We start from the raw sequence: 22,006 nt of genomic DNA on the forward strand, positions 1-22,006 counted from the left end.
GGTTCTCTCATGGTTGGAAGGGGAGGGGGAGGTGAGGGGTGTTCTGCTGCAACATGCAATTCCACCACTAGATGTAAATAAATTCTACACTGAACCTTTAAGAATTACCCTTAAATCCTGTTTCGAAGTTTCTGGTGTCAAAACTTTAAAAAGGCAAACTCAAAAGATGGAGTTACATTTAAGATGATGTTTTTGTATACAAACCGTATTTATTGGATTTGTCTTATATACAAATTTAGACAATGATTGTAAAAAAAGTAGAAGGCTGTTACATTTCATTAGACAGTACTATTCTGGCACACATGGTTTTTAAATGCAGCCTTAGTGTTTGTACACTTCTAATGTTTAACTTGTATCAAATCATGGAAACATTTAGTTTTAAAGCATCTTAATTCAGTCTTTCTTTTTTCTTCAACTCGTATGATTTTCACTTTAGGCTTTATCACATTCACACAGCAATCAGAGTAGCTCCTGGAAGATCTTCTGGAAGATCCTGTGTTCACAGAGATGCTGAATAACAATATTTCTCTAGGTTTGATTTATTTACACTCAAAGATTAAAATGATTAAAATGACTTTTCCAGGAAATTGCTGGTAATGGAATAATAAAGATTTCCCCAACATTGAAAAAATAAGTGTTGAGGTGCTTGTGCGCAACATCCAGGCGTCATAAAACAAACACTGCTACACTGTGTGTTTAAATCTTTCAAGAAAAACTCATCTTTCCTGCTGATGAGGTAGAGATTGCCTTTCCTCTTCATTCTTCTCCAAAATGTTACCATTTTAGATTAAAATGCCAAGTCTTGACATTTTCGAAGCGATCCACAGTTGAGCACCCAGGTTCCCCTGCAGCATATGAGGCACAGTGGCAGGTCAGAGGGGAGACTGAAGCACGGTGATATTAGTTCCTGGAATGAGGTTTTCATCCTCCCCGTCAATCAGACCCTCCCATTGGTTAAAGTTCTTCTGTAGACCTGCCAAAAAAAAACAGAATTAAAAAATAAGCATATCCCCTTCAACAAAATCGGCAAATTGTGAGCTCGTTATTTCTCTTACCGAGATGGCGTTCCAGAAAGGCCAGTGTTGCTTTGTTGGAGAGGTCAATGGCGATCTCTGGGTCGATCTCTCCCTTCAGCTTCATCAGTTTACCGATCCAGTTTCCCGTCAGGAAGGTGAAGTCCGGGAAACTCTGGTGGACTGTCCCTCTGGGAGAAACGGAGCAAACAGATTTATTTTAACCGAATCACACACTGCCAGCCACCTCAGTCGTGTCCAATGTACCTGATAGTGATCATCTTCCTCTGGATGACGGCTGAGTCCAGCTTCCTCATGCGGCTGATGTTCCCCGCCCACTGGAATTTCTCCGAGTTGATGAAGAAGATCGGCTGCCTCACTCGAGGAAAGATTTCGTAATCTAAAGGAAACATCCAGGCGTCCAGCGCTACACCACACCTGATTTCAGAGAGTTACAGAGTTCTAAAATAAAAAAACAACATCCAAAACTAGGATTGATTGTCTCGATTCTTTTGAATACTTATGACACGTGACTCAAGATTTGGTACAGATCTTTTTTTTCTTCTAAGTTCTAAACATCCACTCTTCTTGCAGCTCTCTAAATCTGACAGAATTGTTATTCAGGTTTTTTATATCCAACTTAAGTGTTTTCTTTCTTAATAATTGACAGTTGGTTAGTTTCCCTGCTTCTCCCCAGTGAGAGGACACGATGCTGGAAGAAACCTTTGTTATTCCACGTACTTGAAGTTGACGTCTTTGCACAGAGTTTCGATCACTGTCGCCCCCCCGAAGGAATGTCCCATCGCTGCTATTCTGCACAGATCCATGGAATTCTGTTGGATCACAGAGGAGAGGAGCGAGTAATTAACATAAATGTTAAATTTCAACCTCGTCAACTTCTGCTTTCAGGTCATCTGAACTAAAAAGCTCCAACAGTTAAAAACATCAGTTTTTAATGAGGCTCTGTTTCATAATGAAGCTCAATGTTTCCATAGAACGCTCAGTAAACCTGGGACTGAAAGTAGGCACCAATGAATTCACTCCTACTGTGTAACAATTCCTACTACTCGGTGCTAAGACACAGAACTACATGATGGACTTTGTTGATCATGGTCAATAATACAAAACACAGAAAATCCATCCAGAACACAGAACCCCTCCACTTGAAGTCACGTCTTACTGTGACATCATGAACCTCAAGGAAGTTATTAATCAAACTAAATGGAAACCAATGATACTATACATGTGACAACAGAGCCTAAGATACATTTTTTTACTGCATTAAAAATATACTTAAAAATATTTAAACTTTTGCTTGAAGTTATCTTTACTGTACTGATATTTAGGTACTGCCTTGGAAACTGACTGTGTCATTATTCAATTTATATTTCTCATGACTGGAAACTGTTTCTAAGCCAAAATAAAAGTCATTTGCGTTGTATATTAGATTAAAGTAGATTAGATTGATTTGTTAGGAGTTGTTGGGCTCTGTTTGCTCCAAGTGATATCATTCTTCGGGTTTTGCCACAGTCTTGTGTTGCTTCTGCATTATCATGGTTGTATTAGTCACTGAAAAGACTGCAGTGTCTGTTGAAACACAAGACCTCGAGAAGACTTGACCTAAAATTCAAAGTTGATGAAAGGTTACTCACCTCCAGCGTGGCCCAGTCAAACTGTGTCTGCAGAACATTGTGCACTTGTGTCCCTGAGTTGATTTCAGTGAGTTTCTCCAGAGCCAGAATGCATTCATCTGCTCTCTGTTTCACCTGCGAGTGACAAGAACCAAGTTTAAGAAAAGGACAAAGAGCACAGTGAATATTTCCACACTCGCACTTGTCTTTGAAATTCATCATAATAACACTGCTAAAACAGTAAAGAGAGTTGCATAGATGGAATGTGTGAGACAGATCAGATACAGAAAATAGAAAAACAAGGATGTGGTTAGCTTTGATCATGAGATGTGTATTTCTCACTGGGTGTAAAGTTCACATGTTGTGGAATCCATCTGATGTTAATCCTGAAATATTACAGCATGAAAGAGGAATTATTTCTCAACCTCCACTTTGACACTGACTCTTCTACATCACTGGATTTTACCTCCCAAATTAGATCACACATTTCTTTAACACTCATTACTATAAAGTGAAAACACTTCTGACCTGTTTATTTCTGAGAGAGAATTCACTCTCGCCGTGCCGCAGAGCTCTGTAGTACATCCACTCCTTTACCAAGCTGCCTCGGGCTGATGCTATAGGCACATTGTCCTTTGCCGTCTCTTCTCGAAAATAAAACGTAGCCGACGCCGATTGGTCTCTGCAGGAAACAGGAAAAGACAATGTTGCAAAAACATAATGATTTAAAGGCAAAGGAGGCCTTTACTTTGAGCTGGTATTTCAAAAATAATGATTTTGATATGTTCTGAAATTGAACACAAGGATAAATAAAGATGTGAGATTATTAGAATGGCAAACATAAGCAACTGATTTGATTATCCATTTATTTTTAATGAAAAGATGCCAAAAGTTGTCTGGTTCCAGTTGTATATTTATATTTTTGACTAAAAATCCGTTGATTAAAACAAAAAATTCAAAAAATTAACCTAAAACCTCACATACATCACAACAAGCTGTGGCAACTTTTGGTTACATTTGGTTTCTAGTGAATTAGAATTAAGAAATGTAGTCAGTGTGTAGTCATCTGTGTTTCACAATAGCCAATGCACACAAACACAGAGCAGTTCAGTTGCCAACTTTGTGTCTTTGTTCAGACAAAAGAGCTTTTGCTGAAACTGTATATAGTAAAAAAACAAGTTATTTCTTTTATGACTAGTTTGGTTTGGTTTTGAGCAAAGACTAACTTGACAGTGTGACAAAACCACCACAGGCTGAGCGACTGGACTGACCTCTGACCACATGTGTGTCTTATGTCACAGCTTTAAACCAGGTCACCGTGCTGCCACATGCTCTCTCTGTGGCTGCAGCCTTCAACTGGCGGCTGAAATTCAATGAAATGCCACCTCAATCAACATGAGTGACAGACTAACTGTGGCCATTATGCTCATCTCCATATGATCCCCTTGTCGCAATACTGAAAAGAAATGTGATGACCTGGTTCGTACTATTGTCTGTACACCCTTTCCACTCCTACTCCACAGATAAACACACAGCCGCTTATAGATGAGACTGCCCTGTTATTGTTTGCTTGGCGGACATTCAACGATAATTTTCTCCTACACGGCCTTTATTACACATTTTCACTGTAAATATCAGCAGCCTTCTCTTTGAATAAAGTTCATACTTCTCAAGATTCTAATCTGATTAAATGGTGAATGTACATTACTGTAATCTGACTGTACTTCAACCCTGATTAATACAGTGTAACTCGCTGCCTTTTTAATCAAACAGAGATAGAACACGTCATGTACAGTTACCTGTGCTCCACAGATGCCACGATGAAACCCTGAGAGGCCAGCTCCACACATATGGCCGAATACAAAGTCCTAATAAAACACCAGGAACGTGTCAATCACATTATTCATAGCAGGCGACAAGTGAGCAGTAAATTACTGGAGCAGAGTCAAAAAAACATATAGTGCACCTGAAGGCTCCCAGGCCATGTGAGAAGATCACGACAGGACATTTTCCATTTGACTTGAATGGAGCATCCAAGTAAGCTGGGATCTTAAAGGAGCCTGAAACAAACAAATGATAAAAACATAAGCTTCATAGAGCAAGTTAAGTTACACTGTTGCTGCTTGGCAATGTGTTTAACAGGACAAACTAGTTTTCTAAAAAAAAGTATTTGCAAAATTACTTGGCAGAACTTGTGAAATCTGATGAAAACAAGTTTCGAAGCTGATTTTCTAACTGAAGATAAATGAAGGGAAACATCTGCTTAGTAGCTGTGAAAATACTTTATATTTATAATACAAGCATATTACATTTGTTATTAATGAGCAAATACAACATGCACTTGTATGAAACACATTTGAAATGTTGTACATTGTAATAATTGATGTTTCTTTACCAAAGAGGTAGTTGAAAATCCTTTCACTGAGTGTTCTGTTGATCTTCATGAAGTCTGCCAGGCCGTTAAAATACTCCCTGCACGGGACCCAGTCTGGTTTTTCAGCCTTCTCAGTCTCTTGACAGGGATAGTAGAGCCGGAAGAAGGTGCCCTGTTGGAGAGACAGAAATGGAAGATCCATAAACACAATCAATCAATTACAGTTTTATTATTTATTTATTATTATTGATTATTATCTTGTTCACACAACATGTATTAATGTTTTTTGTGAACAGAAGTTGTTTCTGTGAACTTTCTAACTCTTGTCACTGTTGAACTGTTACAAAAGCGACTAGTACATTTCATAAAGGAGTTGATTGTCATTACAGAGGTCACCTTGCCACCTGGCTTTAAACACTGGTGAACTTCACTGGCAATCTACATTACAGTATATAGTAATTATTTTATTTTTGTAGTTTTGCTCTAATGCTTAATGAACTTCAAATTGCTTATATTTTTTTCCGATTGCTTGCCTTTATTTTTTACTTGTAAAGTACTTTGTAACTGGGTTTTGAAAGGCACTATACAAATAAAGTTTATCATTGTTTTACTATTATTATTATTCACCACGTCTAAATGAGTTTGTCATGACTTCCAAGTGATCACCTCTCATCCCTGATTCATCCCTTCCTTATCTTATTTGCCATATACTACTACTACCAATAATAATAACACTAATAATATTATACAGTTAACTTAAATGACACCTTTCACAACACAATGTGCTTTACAAGTTAAAAATCCAGAATTGAGGGCACACAATTGAAAACAAATATAGGCAATTTGAAAGTCACACAGAGCACATATATAAGAATAAAATTGTTAAGACGACCTCACACGCAGATACAGAAGAGAAAGAGTAAAAAAATAACGATTATAAAAGGATTCAAACAGTCAGTAGGAGCAGAGCTGAATTAAAAGCACAAGACTTAAGACCTTAAGTCTTGTGAAAGCACTAATAAAAAAAGAGCGTTTTAATAGAGGATCAGGAATTTGCCAGAGGGAACTTCTCAGTGAGATCATTCCCTAATAGCCCTCGTCCTCAGACGGCCCTGAGGAATGTGAAATCATGTATGAAGAAAAGATAAGCGACAGAGGAACAGATGTGTGGCTCAACATCTACCTGTGCTGTGTGGTCCATCATGAAGTCCGTGCATCCCACAGTATTGGGGCCCTTGGCTGGAGGGATTCCGAGATTGTTACTGCAGGTGTTCCCCATGGTGACGTAACTGAGCGTGAACCCCCACTGATCTGTCAAGTACACACAGGGGAGTTTAATACCAGCCTGGACAGGAAGCTACTATTAGGACAGTCCTCCTGGAGGTTATGTGACTTGACAAAAAAAATAATCTGATGACACAGTTAACCATCAGAAGATACAGTCAATCAAAAAAAAGAATAATTGTTATTAGTCTAGTGCTTTTAACAACGATCAAAGACACTTTACAGTGGATTAAAAATCAGATTATAACTATATAAATAAACTACCCATCATACTCACACATTGATATTAATATGATATGAATTAAACAGTAAATAAAGTCATCAGGGCTCTTTTCGACTACACATGATAGATTTGATTCCATGAATGTGACACGTGACTTACAGGTGATGAATCAATGTCGTGTGTTGTTCAGTTGTTAGTAGTTTTTGAGCTGTTTGAACTGTTAGCACCACACACCACCGCACTGCTAACAGTGGAGGCTATGGCTAACCTCTGTGTTGTCAGCGTCAGGAAACGTGTGCTCTCAGCTCCTACCTGCACTCGCCCTCTTGTAAATCCTCTTGACTAACAACTGAACCAATCCTCCATGAGAAAACATCGACCTCGGTCGTGTCAGAGGCGAGCTAGCTAACTGGGTATCCTCTGGTTAGCCACAGCAACTATTCAACAACAACAACAACCTACCAGAGAGACAGGAGAGCGTCGGCTGCCAGTGTTAATGCATCAGTTTCACAACATGACCACGTACGTGAAATGACTTTGTGGGTATAAACACTTGGGAGGGGTTTGACAGGTTGTTAGTGTTGCTGTTAGCTAGTTAGCATAGGGGGTGGCTAACTCAGAGCAGTGAATGGAGTAAACACGCAGCAGCGGTCTGTTGTCCACTCGCTCCCCGCTCACACCAGCGGGACCTTGAACTGTGATGCGCGTTTGCTTCAGGTGTTACGGTAACAGCCGCTCGGCTTGGGAATGAATGATTGGAAATGTGATGTCACTTCTTTGTTAAAATGTTCATATGTTTATGATTCCTCAGTAATTCTAGAGTAAGACTTTCTGAAACTTGGCATGCAGACAGTGGGAGGTCACCATGGACAAGTGTGGTGAAATATCTGTGTCACCTCTGAGGAATGTCTTTATAATAATATTTAAATCAGCATGTTTTGAGTGCTGGAATGAAAACGCTACCAGTTTAGCTTTTAGTTTTCTTAAGAATTCTACAGTAAAACCTTCTGAAACTTGGCATGCAGACAGTGGGGGTCACCATGGACACGAGTGCGGTGAAATATCTGTGTCACCTCTGAAGAGTTTCTTGATAATAATATTATATTATGTTAATATGAGCAAGTTATACTGTAAGTGCCATAATGAAAAAGTTGCCAACTTTGCCTTTAAAGGTTCAGAGTGTAGAATGTTGTGATATCTAGTGTTGAGGTTGCAGCTGAACACCCCTCACCTCACCCTCTCCTTCCAAACATGAGAAAAGAACCTGTGGTAGCTTCAGTTGTCGTAAAAGCTTGTTCATGTCCAGTCTGGAATAATGTAAAAAACATGGCGGCCTCTGTAGAGAGAGTCCCCTCGATGTAAATATAAAGTATTTAAATATAAAGGACCTTTTCTAGGGTAAAGAAAACTACAATTCATACAATTTAGATGAAACGAACTAGTGAAAACATCATGAGGATTATTCTACATTAAATTTCTGCCAATAGTTCCCTTTCACCTAAATCTTACACACTGGAGCTTTAAAGTGTCTCAGTTTTTCAGTTGCATTGACACTACATGCCTCTGTAGCCCTCCAGCTCCTCACTGCACGATCCTGCATAGATCCGATTGTGTTTTCATCCTCTCTGATTTGAACTGCTCCTCTCCTGGACGCTGCTCTCACTCACCGTTTGCTTTGCGGTGGCGAGTTCCTGAAGTTACACTCCATGCTTCAAGGGGGCGGCATCGTGCGAACGTCACATAAACAAAGCGGAGGCAGGGGAACCAGTGTGGAAGGATGCCGTGTGGGCAGAGCAGTCTCTAAACTCATCCATCAGCCGCAATTTGTGATAAAAATGAAATTGGTGAGTAAACATGGCAACAGTAATGATCACAGTCAAATATTAAACAGAGACAAACACTGTTTGTCGATAAAAGACAGTTAGAAAATCGTTTAAGGCGCTAAAACCTCGCTGTCTATTTCTCTGGGTTAGCAAGGCAGCTAACAGTTAACTGTGTAAGCTATGTACGCAGTTATTAGAGATACAAGGTTCATCTTTAATATGAGACCATAGACACACACACACACACACGCTCTCCCTCTGTACTTTCATGAGTCTTCCTGCTTCTACAAACGTGCATGCTGCTGTTGGTACATCGAGATTGTTTTCATCACGTGTGTTTTGTTCCCCCTCCTGCAGTACTGTCTGTCAGGTCACCCCACGTTGCCCTGCAATGTCCTCAAGTTCAAATCCACCACCATCATGCTGGACTGTGGGCTGGACACCACCTCTGTCCTCAACTTCCTGCCCCTTCCTCTGGTGCACAGGTGAGTCCCTGAAGTCACAGTCAGGTACAGGTGGTAAACTTCTGTTCTTTTCTTTATTCTCTCACTTTTGTGCTGTATACAAAATGCTTTTGTCTTTCTTAGCCCGAGACTCTCCAAGCTGCCGGGCTGGGTCTCTAAGGATGGAAACGTAAACTTGGAGAAGGTACGAGCAGAATTACACTGTATCTGCGTGTGAGGTCATCTTAAGTAGTTTCTGTATATCTCTATTGCTGTCAAGTGTTGACGTATTAAGAACTGTCCACAATGATGTCACACAAAAGTAAACAAACTACTTCCTTCCATGTGTACAGGAGCTGAAGGAATGTGCAAAGCGGGTGTTTGTGGATTCTCAGCCTGAGTTCTGTCTCCCTGAGGTCGGAAACTCAGCCACTTCACATGATAGAAATGCCGTTATGATAAATTTAAATGTATAATTTGTTTGCAGGAAGGAATAATGTGACAAAAGATCAAATAAAGACTAGACCCACATTTAGTTCATCACTGATTTTACACAGTAATGATATGATCAATAACATCATCTATAATATTGACTGAGCTGCTATTATGAATTAGAACAAATATTATCCTTGATATATGTATTTAATCTGAATTAATTGATTTTTTTATCAACCACAGAGAGAACTGCTGGATCTATCTAATATTGATGTCATCCTAATCTCCAACTATCACTGTATGATGGCGCTGCCCTACATCACTGAACACACAGGCTTCACGGGAACAGTGTATGCCACAGAGCCCACTCTGCAGATTGGCAGGCAAGGACACATATTCAAAAGTCTAAACCACTTTATGTTTTGTGTACTGTTTACTCAGAACAGTTTGAATAATAATGTATTCATGCTTGGGATCTTTATTGATGTCATATCTTGATCCATAAGACAAACATTTAAGAAAAGCTGCTTCTTCTTGTTCTTCCCTCAGACTCCTGATGGAAGAGTTAGTAAACTTCATGGAAAGAGTTCCCAAAGCCCAGTCTGCCACCTGCTGGAAAAATAAGGAATTACAAAGGTGGGTATACTGTTAAATACAGATAAAGAATTCATATAAAAAAGAATGACAATTTATTTAAATAAACGTACTGATGAACCGTTTGGCAGATGCTCTTAACTTGATACAAAATAATTTAAATTTATTACAAATTAAACTGTTTTTGTGTTGTATTAGGATGCTCCCTGGTCCTCTGAAGGATGCTGTGGATGTGTGGACATGGAAGCGATGCTACAGTATGCAGGAGGTGAACTCGGCCCTCAGTAAAGTGCAGCTTGTGGGTTATTCACAGAAAGTGGTAAGAACATCCTTTGACCTTCTCATTCTATTTCCAAACATTAATCTGGATAATATAGTCGGTTTCTCCCATTAATGAATTTATATTCCTCTTAATAACATAAAAGATCTTTAACATAGCAGCCCTTGCCATGCTGTCTGTCTGTCTCTCTCACTCGCACCCACCTGCAGGCAGCTACCACACACACACACAGAGCTTTTGGTAAATTGCTCGGAATTTAAGTTTAGAGACCTTGTGAGGTTCGAAGGATCTGTTTTATTTATTGGCCAAAGTTACCTTTAAGAACCATCCACTCAGTTAAATAATTTTTTGTGCAGAATTATGCTTGTTAATGCTACCAAATAGCTGTATCTGTCCTCCTTCTGTATGATTGTGTTGACATAGTGATAACGTTTCTCTCCAGGAGCTGTTTGGAGCTGTTCAGGTATCCCCCTTAAGTTCTGGTTACTCGTTGGGCAGCTCTAACTGGATCATTCAGTCTCATCATGAGAAAGTGTCCTACGTGTCGGGTTCATCCCTCCTCACCACACATCCACAGGTAGGTCAACAGGAATATAGCAGGATGAAATTACGCATGGGGTCATTTTAAAACGGGGCTGTCGAAGGAGAATACATTTCACACAGAAGAAAGAAACAATAGAAGGTTAAGAATAAACAAGGGCCTTTGTTCCAGTGAGGTTGGGAAAGAGATTCTATTAGACTTTTTGTTATATAAAGATGTGTGTAGAGCTATGATGATCTTATTGGACAGTTTTAATTATTCTGATTAATATAAGTATCTCCTCTCTTCTCCTAGCCGATGGACCAAAGCTCCCTGAAGAACAGTGATGTTTTGATTCTGACGGGCCTAACCCAGATGCCCACCGCCAACCCAGACGGCATGCTGGGGGAATTCTGCAGTAACCTGGGTATATTTATTTGTATTAAGTAGATCTCTGTCAGTTTATTAAGTGGGTAGATGTTTAAATACATATGTTTGATATTTTCATGCTGTAAAGTGAAAATATATGATAAAAACAGTCTCTCCCTAAAACATTGTTTGATTAATTGAGGAATGACATTGTATTTTGTCTTTTTTGTGGGTATTTATTATTTATCTTTCACCTGTAGCCATGACTATTCGTGCTGGAGGCAACGTGCTGGTTCCGTGCTACTCCTCAGGAGTGATATACGACCTGCTGGAGTGTCTGTACCAGTTCATCGAGAGTGCCAGCCTCGGCACAACACCCTTCTACTTCATCTCACCCGTCGCCAACAGCTCCCTGGAGTTCTCTCAGATCTTTGCTGAGTGGTGAGCAGTTGTTTTATCAAAATGTACTTTATTTAAAAAATCTCAACAGTTGCTGAATAGCTGTCTGCTCCATGTATAATATTCCTATCATTTACTCTCCCCAATAAGCACATAACTGTTATGTCCTGTCTCATTTGTTCTGTACTTTTGGGGGAAGAAACGTGTAGTGCCAATAAGTCTGTGATTGTGTCAGTGCTTCAGTTGAGACTGTTGAAAAGATAGAAAAGCCACTAGAGACCACGGCTGTGTCCAAAATGACTCACTAATCACTTTATTGTGAGTTTGCCATTTTGTAGAGCTGTCTGAATGTTTAGGGATTTTTTTATACCCTATATAGTGCACTCATTGTTTCCCACAATGCATCATGAAAAGTAATGTTCAACCCATGGTCACTAACTGAGCAATATACCATCATGCATTGCGCTTGTGGCAGAGAGACGAGAGGAGAGAGAGGGCAGCAGGAACAGCCCGAACTGTTGTATAAATAAGAGCACAGCAGCGCATCTTAACACAAACTGAGGCAAAACAGTTTATTTCTGCCTTTTTAAAGACGGTAGTTTTACATGCTTTTTACCAAAAAGTATTAATACTAAATGTTGGATTAACATTTAAAATTTACCGTCAAATTTTCCAACGGCTGACGATAACATCACTCTATAGTCCTCTAAATAGAAGACCCTATGTAGTAAAATAGGGGTTAGTGATGAGTGGATAATTTTGGACACAGCCCATATTCACATGGTGGCCATTTTCCTTGACATCACACTAATCTTAGATGAGTAGTGTAACATTATTCTGTTAGTATTTGAGCTTCCATCCCTGAGTGCAATGTCAAGAAAAATGGCCTCTGTGTGAACAAGGTCTATTGCTGGTGAAGTCAAGTATCTACTTATTGTTACAGCAATGCTAATTCACTGACTGGGGTTATTTGGAGATGTGTTTTGCAGCATGTTGTTTCGATGAAATTTAACTACAGTGCGGGTGCAGTACAGTCAAACACTCTCCCATCTACACCCATGCTGATACGATTGATTTGTGTTACTTCACTGTTGTGGATTTCCTGATATAGTATAGGGTAATTCTGGGATGTTATGGTATGTGATAATTCCTGTTTAATCATTTCAGGCTTTGTCACAACAAGCAATCAAAGGTGTATCTCCCAGAGCCTCCGTTCCCTCATGCTGAGGTGAGTCCTCCTGCTGCTGTGTATCACTGAAGTGAACACTTTTGCGTATCAGCGATCATCCTTGTCTCATCACTGACATGTTCCTGCATGCCACAGTAAAATCTCTGAGAAGGTTTATTAGCTCGATCGCAGTGAGAGGCAGCTCAGGATCTTTGACAGTGCTGTATTTAAATTTGATGTGACATTTTCTGTGCATTTGAATTTCCTGATGACTCTTATATGTCAATCAGTTTTTATATAGGGGAAAATAATCTACATTGATGTAAATATCAGTAGTTGAAATTGTTTTCTCCCTAATATTTGCATTTACCCCCAAAAATCCATGTAAGTCAAGCTCTAGATGGTACCCAGCACGTTGTATTGGACACTGTAGGTGTATACAACAGCTACACAGGATCCCTGTAGTGATTTAGTGGATGCCAACAAAAGTTGAGTGTGTAAACCTCTGTCTTTGCTGATTTGAGTCAACAAGTGAGTCCCATGTCACCCTATGTTGGACACAGTGATTTCTGTGCTGACTGAATACTCTCACTCAGTTGGTAAAGATGTTTATGGCATGTTTTGTTCCTGGCTTGTCAAACAAAGGCTAAATGAGATTTGTGTATTTGATGTTGCCTTGAGCTCTGTGGGTGATCATGGCAGAAACACTGATGTCAGCTTCTATCTTACACTTTCTGTGTTGTTGCATGTTTCAGCTGATCCAAACCAATAAGCTGAAACACTACCCCAGCATTCATGGAGACTTCAGCAGCGAGTTCCGTCAGCCGTGTGTGGTTTTCACCGGCCATCCCTCTCTGCGCTTCGGGGACGTGGTTCACTTCATGGAGCTGTGGGGCAAGTCCAGCCTCAACACCATCATCTTTACGGGTAACTGTCTTACAAACACTGACTGAGAAGATGTCATCATGTGATTTTGAAAATGGAAAAGTTTCTTCTAAAAGCCTGCATCTTTTCTTTCTGGTCACCAGAGCCAGACTTCTCCTACCTCGATGCCCTGGCTCCCTACCAGCCGCTGGCTATGAAGTGTGTTTACTGTCCCATTGACACACGGCTCAACTTCCACCAAGTGTCAAAGCTGCTGAAGGAAGTCCAGGTATGTTGTTTACACTGAAGTGTCATGTTAGAATCCCATTCACAGCTCATCACTCAGTAGTGTACATACGTCTGCCAGGGCCCAACAGTCCCTTTATGAAACCACATTCGTATGCACTAGATTCAGTTTTTTATCTAGATCTGTACTAAAATCCATGAGAAATCAACCACCTCATCTCCTAATGTTATGGAAAGAGAAAAAAATCTGGATCTGCCCCCTGATCTTTAAATACATCAAAATGTTATTGCGTCCACCCTGGATCACCATCCACCATCTATAGAATGTCATAGAAATCCGACAAAGCCAAAACATAATTCTGTGTCAGAGGTAGTAATAAGGTAGTGTACTGTAAGCACTTTCTCCATGTTATGATTTGAGTTCATAGAGGGATTCTCACAAACATGAGTTTGTGTTGTAATTGGTAAATAGATGATAACGAGTGGGAAGCATCAGGATTGTGTTGCTCAGAAATGACTGCTCTCATGGGTTGTTTTTGCATGGAACACTGGTAAAAGGAGGGATGTGCAACTAGCAATTAATGAGTCAGAATCATTCCTGTGGGTGAAACGATTCTTAACACAGAGCAGCCATCTTTTCATGAAATTACACAGTTAATATGTCTCTCTAATCATATTAACTAATGCTCTGATCTATTTCTGTACAGAAACTTAATGAATGTGAACAATAACCTCTGTTTACCTGCTATTTCATATCATGAATCAAGTATCTTCTTGTACTGTATTGTACTTATATTCAGTATTTACAAATATTCATTCTCATAATTTTTAGACACAAAAATGAAAATAAAGAAATCCTTAGCTCTCACTTCAAGGGCTCATGCAACAAAATAATTTCCTGTATAGAAAATCATCAGTCTTCAAAATCTATAGTATCTATCTATATAGTATAATGACTTCAGGAACAAATGATTATTTACTTATATAGTTAAAATGATTGAATAAACATGGTAAAGTATATTCAAAACTGTAATAACAGTGATGTGGAGAACAGTCGTGTACTAGAGTGTGGAAACCCAACCTGAGCTTGTCGGTTCTGACAAAGGTTTTGAAATTATATTTGGGTTGAAGTCACGTTCGGTCACGTTGGCTGGGCTATCTGCTTCATTTTTCTTACACAGCACATCTGTAATCTGGGAAAACCTGTCGAGTCCCTGTTGGGTTTGAGTCGAGCGTCGTTCGTTTTCAGCTGCATTCTATTGTGTACACTTCATGCACAGTATCTATTTGTGATAATTCATCGTTCACACATCGAGTTTAGAAATGCAAAAATATTCCAGGTGGATCTCTTGCTACACACCTATCTCATAAAACTGCAATCACATTGCAATTCATCTCCCATGTTGTCATTTCAGTGTTTAACTCAACTGCATAATCAAGTTAACCAAGATGAAGAAAATAATTGAATCTCTATTAGCCTGGATTAATATCTAAACCACTTTGGAACAGGGCCCTGCTTTATCTTTAACCTTCTACCTATTACAACAAATTTGAGTATGGAAGTAAAGACTCAAAAGGTACACAGTGGACCAGCACCTGGGCACTGTGAAGCTAACAGGACTTGATCCCTGTCCACTGTGTTTCCCTCCGGCAGCCCCTCCATGTGGTGTGTCCAGAGCAGTACACCCAGCCTCCACTCTCCCAGTCCCACCGGTCTGATCTGATGCTGGAGCTGCAGCCCCCTCCTATGCCCTACAGACGCTGCTCAGTGCTCAACCTGCCCTTCAGACGCCGCTACGAACGAGTCTACATCCTTCCTGAGGTGAGCCAGAGCACAGCAGCAGTACCTCCAATGAATATATTCTCCTTCAACTTAGCTAGTTAAAGGGCTTGATAAAGTCAGTAGACAGTGTTGAATAAAAGATAAAACCAGCACCTTCAGAGACAGATGGTGAGTGAATCATTTAAATTCTCTGGTGTTTTCAGGAAACAATGACATATGGTGGATAAAAAAGCTGCCAGATTCAAGATTGAAATGCATTATGGAAATATTCAGACTCCCGTCAGAAAGCAGGTGGCCAATTTTCATGTCTTTAAGTCTGATTCTCCTGTTCCAAGCTCGCTAACTCCCTGGTGCCCTCTGAGGTGAAACCGGGCATCTCCGTGGCAACTGTATCCGCTATACTACACTCCAAAGACAACAAGCACACGCTGCAGGTGAGTCTGTCTTGTCTGATGAGGTCGTACCATAAAACATTTTCTTAGATGATGAAAGTTGTGTATTCTCTGGCAGTCAGGCTACATCCATACTACTACGTTGTACTAGTACGCATGCCCAGTGTACGCGAGTCAGTGCTCGTGTGAACGGAGATAGTTTCTTTGACAATGCTGTTTAAAACTTAGTAGTATTGATGTAGACTCAGTCATTCAACTCACTGTTTTCTTTCATGTTGGGTTCTCAGTCGGTGCCCAAACCCCCTCCAGCACCCCCCAGCAAAAAGAGAAAGCGAGTGATGGAGGAGCCCCCTGTGGTGCAGGCCCCCAAACCCCTGCTGAGTGGAGCTGTGCCTCTAGAAGCTTTCCTGGCCACATTACAAAAGGTGTGGAACCTGCAGACGTTAGTCTCAATGTTGTTTTTATTGCAGCCAGCAGTTACAATTATTGTGTTATTTGCCTTCTTGTCATTGGATGACATTTCACGCAGCATTAGTATTCCCGCTGGAGTCCTGAATCTCATCCCATCTCGCATTACAATCTCCCAATGGCCAAACATTACTGGGATTAGTACTTTACAGCAGAGAGCCGGGATTTTACCACCGCAGATTTCAGGAAATAAAACTCAAAGACATTTTTTATTTCATTAAATGTAGAAGCATGTTCCTGCAATAACAGATTTTACTACCTCTTACTACTTTTACATTTCCATATTAGCTTTTAGTTTGAGTAGTCTATACCATCTGTTTTTTTAATGGATCTTGGCACATACATAAACTTTAGATGGACATTTCTTGTTCAAGCACCTGCAGGGGTCCATCTCGCTAAACCATGACAACAAAACACGTCATGTATGAAAGGTTTGTGTTCATGTCCTCATTTGCAGCACGGGATCTCAGAGGTGAAAGTGGAGGAGACGACAGACGGACACATCTTGCACCTGCAGGCTGAGGACACGCTGATCCAGCTGGAGGAGGATGGGACGCACATCGTTTGTGACAACAACGAGCCGCTGCGCACCACGCTCAGAGACCTGGTTCTCCGCTTCCTGCAGAAACTCTGACCTAAATCCTCTTCACAGCTTCTCCGTTGGTTTTTAAACAGTTATTGTTTGGACTGTGGACAGCAACAGAATGGTCATGAGAGAGGATGAGGCTTAAGGCGTCTGTCTCCACTGCAGTCATATTTAACACTGTAACATTTACATTGGTTTCATTGTAAAGTCAAGTTAAATATTGTAAAAAAGTATTTTGTATTAAAAGATTTTTCAAAGAATGCTCAACATCATCTGAGTGAGTCTTTCATCACTAAAGAAAGTGTAGAACGTCTAAATGAAAATGAAGAGACCATCAGTCATGAGCGGAGGTTTTCCAAAGGAGGAACTGAAAGGAAAAGCAGAACCACATACAGTAAGTCCTCTGGGTTTACTCAACTTAATATCACTTCTAATTCCCTGATACAACTTTATAATTTGCATTGGCTCTATTACAATTAAAATCCAGATGTCATGTTGTCAGTTTATGAGCAACTCATTAGCGGGAGATCCTAAATATTCCCAGATGTGTTAGCATCTGTCTACAAAACGTTCTTAATTGTGTCTGAATAAATAAAGTTCTCAGTTTTTTACTTTTCAGAAGATAACAGCTTAATCATGTGCATATCCATCTTTTTCACAGGGGACATTTTATCGTCATGGCAGGTAGGCACTGGTCTCACTCTACTAAAATGAAACATGACAGAATTCGGTGAAGATTCTTCAGTTTTATGGTCCAAGTTTTGATTCAGTGTTTATTAGTAATACGTGTGCTTTTCCCTCTTCAGCAGGTCAACATGTCTGCTGTGAAGGAGGCTCTCAAACTGCTTGAAGTGGCAGTTTTCTGTATCCTGTGATAAGCGATGATCCCCGTCCAGGCTGTTGGAGATTCGAAATGATCCAAAACATGAAGATAAACTGACCTTAGCAGGTAGCACCTTTATCTGGATCACACACATGGTAGAATTTTTTTTTGCTTGAGGTGTTTGGCCTCTGTTCACTGAGAGCAGATGGAGATTTAACAGCTGATGGTTTAAACAGTCAAATGTGCCAATAGATCAGATTTACTGCTCAGAATTAAAAAGTGTGAGGTTTTTCAAATAAAAACAGACTGCATGTTATTTGTCACAAAATATTTAATTGGCGTAGGGTTTACATGCAGCTAAAATACATTTAATAATATGCTTTCAATGTACAATATCTTACAGTGTACTACATGACCTTTGCTTTGATAATACAACTGTGTGCAGCAGGAGGAACATCTACAGGAGGATTGATAAAGATCGCAACGTTCTTAGGCTGAAGGAGAGATAATTTAAAAGAAAAAAAACACCCCCCCCCGCCCCTAACACAAGAAAAAAAAAAAAACAGATAGCAGACTCCAACATTTTCAACGTATCAGGCATATTCTAGTTTGTTGCGTTTCAGCGGGAGTTGACGTTAAAACAGAGGGGGCACATTTAGGATGTGGATCCTGGCAGGAAGAACAGATAGAGGGCAATGTTAGAAGCTACTGACAGTGTGGTCCATGTCTGGTTTACCTTCTCTACTAAACCCAATTCACATGTTATGTCATTGGACAGCATTTACCTTAAAACCCCTTTATATGGTTATGAACCCACATCAGCTTTACTGTCCACTGTTCCTCCTCCAGGTAAACTGTACTTGCAGGCAGTGCATTCAGAAGGTTTGTGGTGTGACCCAAGAAAAAGCTTCATAATCACCTTCACTTATATCTAGTTGCACCCTGAGAGTCATTTGGTCTTGAAGTGACTGTGGCTTGAGAAAAGAGATGGACAGTAGAGGTAGCAGGGATTGTAAAGGGCAGGATAAGAAAGGTTACCTGCATTTTTGTGTAAAACCAGTTAAAGCACCGGTAGTTAACCAAACAGTGGAAGTCCAACCTTAATGATTCTCCGACAGGATTCGTTGTTAGTATTTGCTGTGACTGGAGCAACGATGATGACTTAACATTTTGTTTTATAACAGCTTTTAGGATAAATTTGGAATCTAAGCTTTCCCTCCCTGTGTGATGAGAAAATATTAAAGCTGCTATGATCACAATTTTCAATGGATCAGAAGATTTTGTGTAATATGAAAGGAGTAGCTCATTAATGACAAAGCCACAGAGAATGATCTCTTTGTCTTAACTCTGTCTTAACTCTGGCCCACAACTCTTGGTTCCCTCTCACAGCAACATTCTGACCAGCAGCCAGCGGTTCTCAGTGGAAAACTAGCCCAGCACCAGACTTACTAAAGTTAACTAGCTGTTGAGCAGAGTGGTGCATGTAGCAGCTACAGGGTCTGAGGTTTTTTTCAGGAGTGCGTGGAGACCACAGCAGAGATAGAGTGAACATTGGGCTGACATTAGTCTGAGTGACCAGAACTGGAAGTCAAAGTGAATGCTAATGTTGCGAATGAGTTTCCCATATAATCATAAAATGTGATAATATGTAATAATACACCGGAAAATGTGACTGCAGCTTTACAGACAAGGTGGCAATTGTAGTAAAAATGCTTTTGAATCCCTGTGAAGACATTGTCAACACTTTTCTTCCAATATTTAAGTCCCCACCTGTCGGGTACGTGATCTGTGCACATTAAGAGGAGTATAAAGTATAAACAGTGCGTAAGGAGCTCTGTATCACACTTAACTATTTATGGGTATGGAGCACTGTGAAGCCTAAATATTCCTGACTCAAGACAAAGTGCCACCACCAGAATTGTTTACACTTTGCCTCTCCCATGGCTGCCTACAGACTTGATTCATATGTGACCACATGAGTGGGGGGGATTCAACTTGATAAACGCGTCCTCTGTGTTGTCAGCTCTTTGAAGCTTATACTCATGCTCTACTTGGATTCTTTCTCAGTTTCCAGCAGTGCAGAGTGGATTCCCAGCTTCTTGAACTCCTCCACCAGATCTCCGTTCTGGTGCATCTGGAGCAGGATGTCGCAGCCTCCAACAAACTCGCCGTTGAAGTACACCTGAGGGATCGTGGGCCAGTTGGAGAAGTCCTTGACTCCTGTGGAAGGCAGACGGCATTACTGTGAGTGTGACATGCACAACAATGGATATCAGATATAAGGTGAAACAGATCAGTGTCAGATTATGGGTTCCCCCCTTCAAAAAGAGTAGTTTGCATGATCTAAACACGAGAAGAGTGGTTGACATGGACAGTCATAGCCACAATAACAGAAACAAATGGCTACAGCAAAGGCAAATACAAAGAAACTGAGATGACAAAGATATTAAATGTGTTTACAACATCGACTGCATGTAAAGATAGAAGGTGAAACATTATGATTGACAGCTGAGACTGACTTGCGATTGACTGAGAGCATATATCGACAGGACCTTGCTCCATATTTTGCTTATTTTATGGATAGTGAGAGATTCCGAGACGTTTCATCCATCTGTATTTACAGTCTATCTATAGTTTACGCTCTTTTGAATATTAGCGATACACAAATGATTCCAAATTTAGAGGATTGTGTGTGATGGATGGTGCAGACTGGGCTGCCTTTTAGGTAAGAACTTGCAAGTTTAAAAATACAACTCTTAAGACCAAATGTTAATCATACAATGTCTCACACACAAAGATCAGTTTACATGTCACAAGTACGTGTTTTCTTTGTTGTTGTCCAGTGTTGAGTCTTGGGGAACTCTGTGGAATCTGTGGATTTCCCCGTTCAGTCATACACTTGTGAAACGGTTGTTAATGTTTTGTTCTATTGCATCGACTGCAGCGACAATACCAGACTTAAACAAGGCATTTTACATTCACTTTCAGTAAATGCTGAGTTTCTGGCTCTCTTCCATCCTGTATATCTGACCCGGTACACCCTGACCTGCTTTGGTTTTACTCTGGGATATCTGACAAGATTGCTTTTCAGCCCCGTCTGTGCAACACCGTCTGACAATCAGCTATTAATAGACACAAAGTTGTTTGGCTTTACAGGAAGTGACAGACTTGCATCATTCTCAGGTTCAACTTTTCAGCCTGAAAGTAAATAGCTTGTGTTCTTCTGCTGTTTCTCAAGATATGACACAGCACCACGTGTCCCCATGTAACCCCTCCGCCCACTACACCTTGTATGGAGTATCATGAGTCTCAGTTTCACCACCAGCCTGAACTGACAAGAGCCTAGTCAAATAATACACGTCTGCTGCCAACCATTGGAAGGAGGTAAAGTATGACGTGTTTTGCTGAAAGCCTCGTATGTTACAGATGTCACGTGTGTGTGGATCAGCCACACCCAGGGGTCCTGCTGCAGAACACTGATAAAACCAGACACTTCTAATAAACCACAGATCCACTGACTGCAGCAGATATGACTGAACCACACTACTACTACTGAAGGGTTGGAGCAGCCATCATGGCTGACAGGTGCTGGCATTGACACTAGTTAGACTATGTAAACACAATCTATCTCCAGCTCCACTGTCAACACGTCCAGTTACAAGTCTTAAGTCAAAGTGACCGGTGACAACTTTCCGCCGCCGCCATGTGCTGATCGCTTCTCTCCAGCTCACCGACCTTGTCTCAGGTCCTGATCGTCCAACACGTTGTAGGCGGCGTAGTCGTCCACTCCGTGCATCCGGAGGATCTGCACCACGGCGTTACTGAAGCCGCACATGGGCTGAGCCGGTGTCCCCTTGATGAACACCACCACCTTGTCCTTCTTCACCATCTCCCCAAGGTCCTTCTGGACGCCCGCCGCCGCGCACAGGAGCCGCCGGCCCGAGGCCGACCACACGTCGGCTCGCCTGGGCACGTAGACCGCGGCCCCCGACCGGAGACACCGAGCAGCGGCTGTGATGAAGCTGTTCATGGCCTCTGGTTAGTTGTATGTTTACGAGAGGAGGAGAGATGTCGGCACAAAGCGGAGAAACTTAAAGTCAGTTACTCAACACACGTAACACTGGAGGAGAGGGCGGGACCTGGCCGCTGATTGGATAGCTACGCCCAAACAAAGTCTAATCTGATTTGCGGTTGGCAGAGCCAGACGTCAATTACTTTAGTTACCGATAGAATACGACTCAATAGGGACAAATAAATAACAAATAATTACTGTATCCGCGTATATAGA

At 40.8% G+C, this 22,006-nt stretch overlaps 3 protein-coding genes across 5 annotated transcripts; 1 reads left to right on the forward strand and 2 right to left on the reverse strand.

Annotated features, from left to right (window-relative positions):
• Positions 1-189: 189 nt before the first annotated feature.
• Positions 190-7,421, reverse strand: pla2g7 (phospholipase A2, group VII (platelet-activating factor acetylhydrolase, plasma)). Of its 3 annotated transcripts, none has more exons than XM_020091916.2 (11): positions 6,685-7,421; positions 6,202-6,329; positions 5,040-5,190; positions 4,611-4,704; positions 4,444-4,512; positions 3,173-3,326; positions 2,666-2,779; positions 1,755-1,846; positions 1,281-1,451; positions 1,056-1,204; positions 190-973 (listed from the first exon to the last, which is right to left on the reverse strand). In XM_020091916.2, exons 2-11 carry the CDS (start codon positions 6,295-6,297, stop codon positions 873-875), a joined length of 1,191 nt encoding a protein of 396 aa, XP_019947475.1. In that variant the 5' UTR covers positions 6,298-6,329; positions 6,685-7,421; the 3' UTR covers positions 190-872. The 3 variants fall into 3 exon arrangements, with proteins under 3 accessions (XP_019947475.1, XP_019947473.1, XP_019947474.1); XM_020091914.2 differs by having other exon boundaries at positions 6,838-7,147; XM_020091915.2 differs by having other exon boundaries at positions 6,988-7,146.
• Positions 7,422-8,241: 820 nt separating this feature from the next.
• Positions 8,242-17,162, forward strand: ints9 (integrator complex subunit 9). Its single transcript, XM_020091913.2, has 17 exons — positions 8,242-8,369; positions 8,706-8,833; positions 8,936-8,996; positions 9,145-9,207; positions 9,470-9,609; positions 9,776-9,862; positions 10,019-10,139; positions 10,543-10,677; positions 10,936-11,047; positions 11,250-11,430; positions 12,556-12,616; positions 13,312-13,483; positions 13,585-13,709; positions 15,321-15,488; positions 15,785-15,883; positions 16,129-16,266; positions 16,767-17,162. The coding sequence occupies exons 1-17, from the start codon at positions 8,361-8,363 to the stop codon at positions 16,941-16,943; spliced, it is 1,977 nt and encodes a 658-aa protein (XP_019947472.1). The 5' UTR covers positions 8,242-8,360; the 3' UTR covers positions 16,944-17,162.
• Positions 17,163-18,031: 869 nt separating this feature from the next.
• Positions 18,032-21,748, reverse strand: glrx5 (glutaredoxin 5 homolog (S. cerevisiae)). Its single transcript, XM_020091799.2, has 2 exons — positions 21,454-21,748; positions 18,032-19,938 (listed from the first exon to the last, which is right to left on the reverse strand). The coding sequence occupies exons 1-2, from the start codon at positions 21,746-21,748 to the stop codon at positions 19,766-19,768; spliced, it is 468 nt and encodes a 155-aa protein (XP_019947358.1). The 3' UTR covers positions 18,032-19,765.
• Positions 21,749-22,006: the final 258 nt, after the last annotated feature.

This window comes from Paralichthys olivaceus, chromosome 19 (genome assembly GCF_024713975.1).
Source record: "Paralichthys olivaceus isolate ysfri-2021 chromosome 19, ASM2471397v2, whole genome shotgun sequence".
In the NCBI taxonomy this organism is placed as follows: Eukaryota; Metazoa; Chordata; class Actinopteri; order Pleuronectiformes; family Paralichthyidae; genus Paralichthys; species Paralichthys olivaceus.

Coding starts and splice junctions, on each gene's coding strand:
- ints9 (XM_020091913.2), top strand. Junction 8,997..9,144: donor GAAACGTAAACTTGGAGAAG/GTACGAGCAGAA, acceptor CCATGTGTACAG/GAGCTGAAGGAATGTGCAAA. Junction 9,208..9,469: donor CTGAGTTCTGTCTCCCTGAG/GTCGGAAACTCA, acceptor TATCAACCACAG/AGAGAACTGCTGGATCTATC.
- pla2g7 (XM_020091914.2), bottom strand. CDS start 6,901: ATGTTTTCTCATGGAGGATTGGTTCAGTTGTTAGTCAAGAGGATTTAC. Junction 5,191..6,201: donor TGATGGACCACACAGCACAG/GTAGATGTTGAG, acceptor TCTCTCCAACAG/GGCACCTTCTTCCGGCTCTA. Junction 4,705..5,039: donor GATTTTCAACTACCTCTTTG/GTAAAGAAACAT, acceptor TGTTTGTTTCAG/GCTCCTTTAAGATCCCAGCT.
- glrx5 (XM_020091799.2), bottom strand. CDS start 21,748: ATGAACAGCTTCATCACAGCCGCTGCTCGGTGTCTCCGGTCGGGGGCC. Junction 19,939..21,453: donor CGATCAGGACCTGAGACAAG/GTCGGTGAGCTG, acceptor TGCCTTCCACAG/GAGTCAAGGACTTCTCCAAC.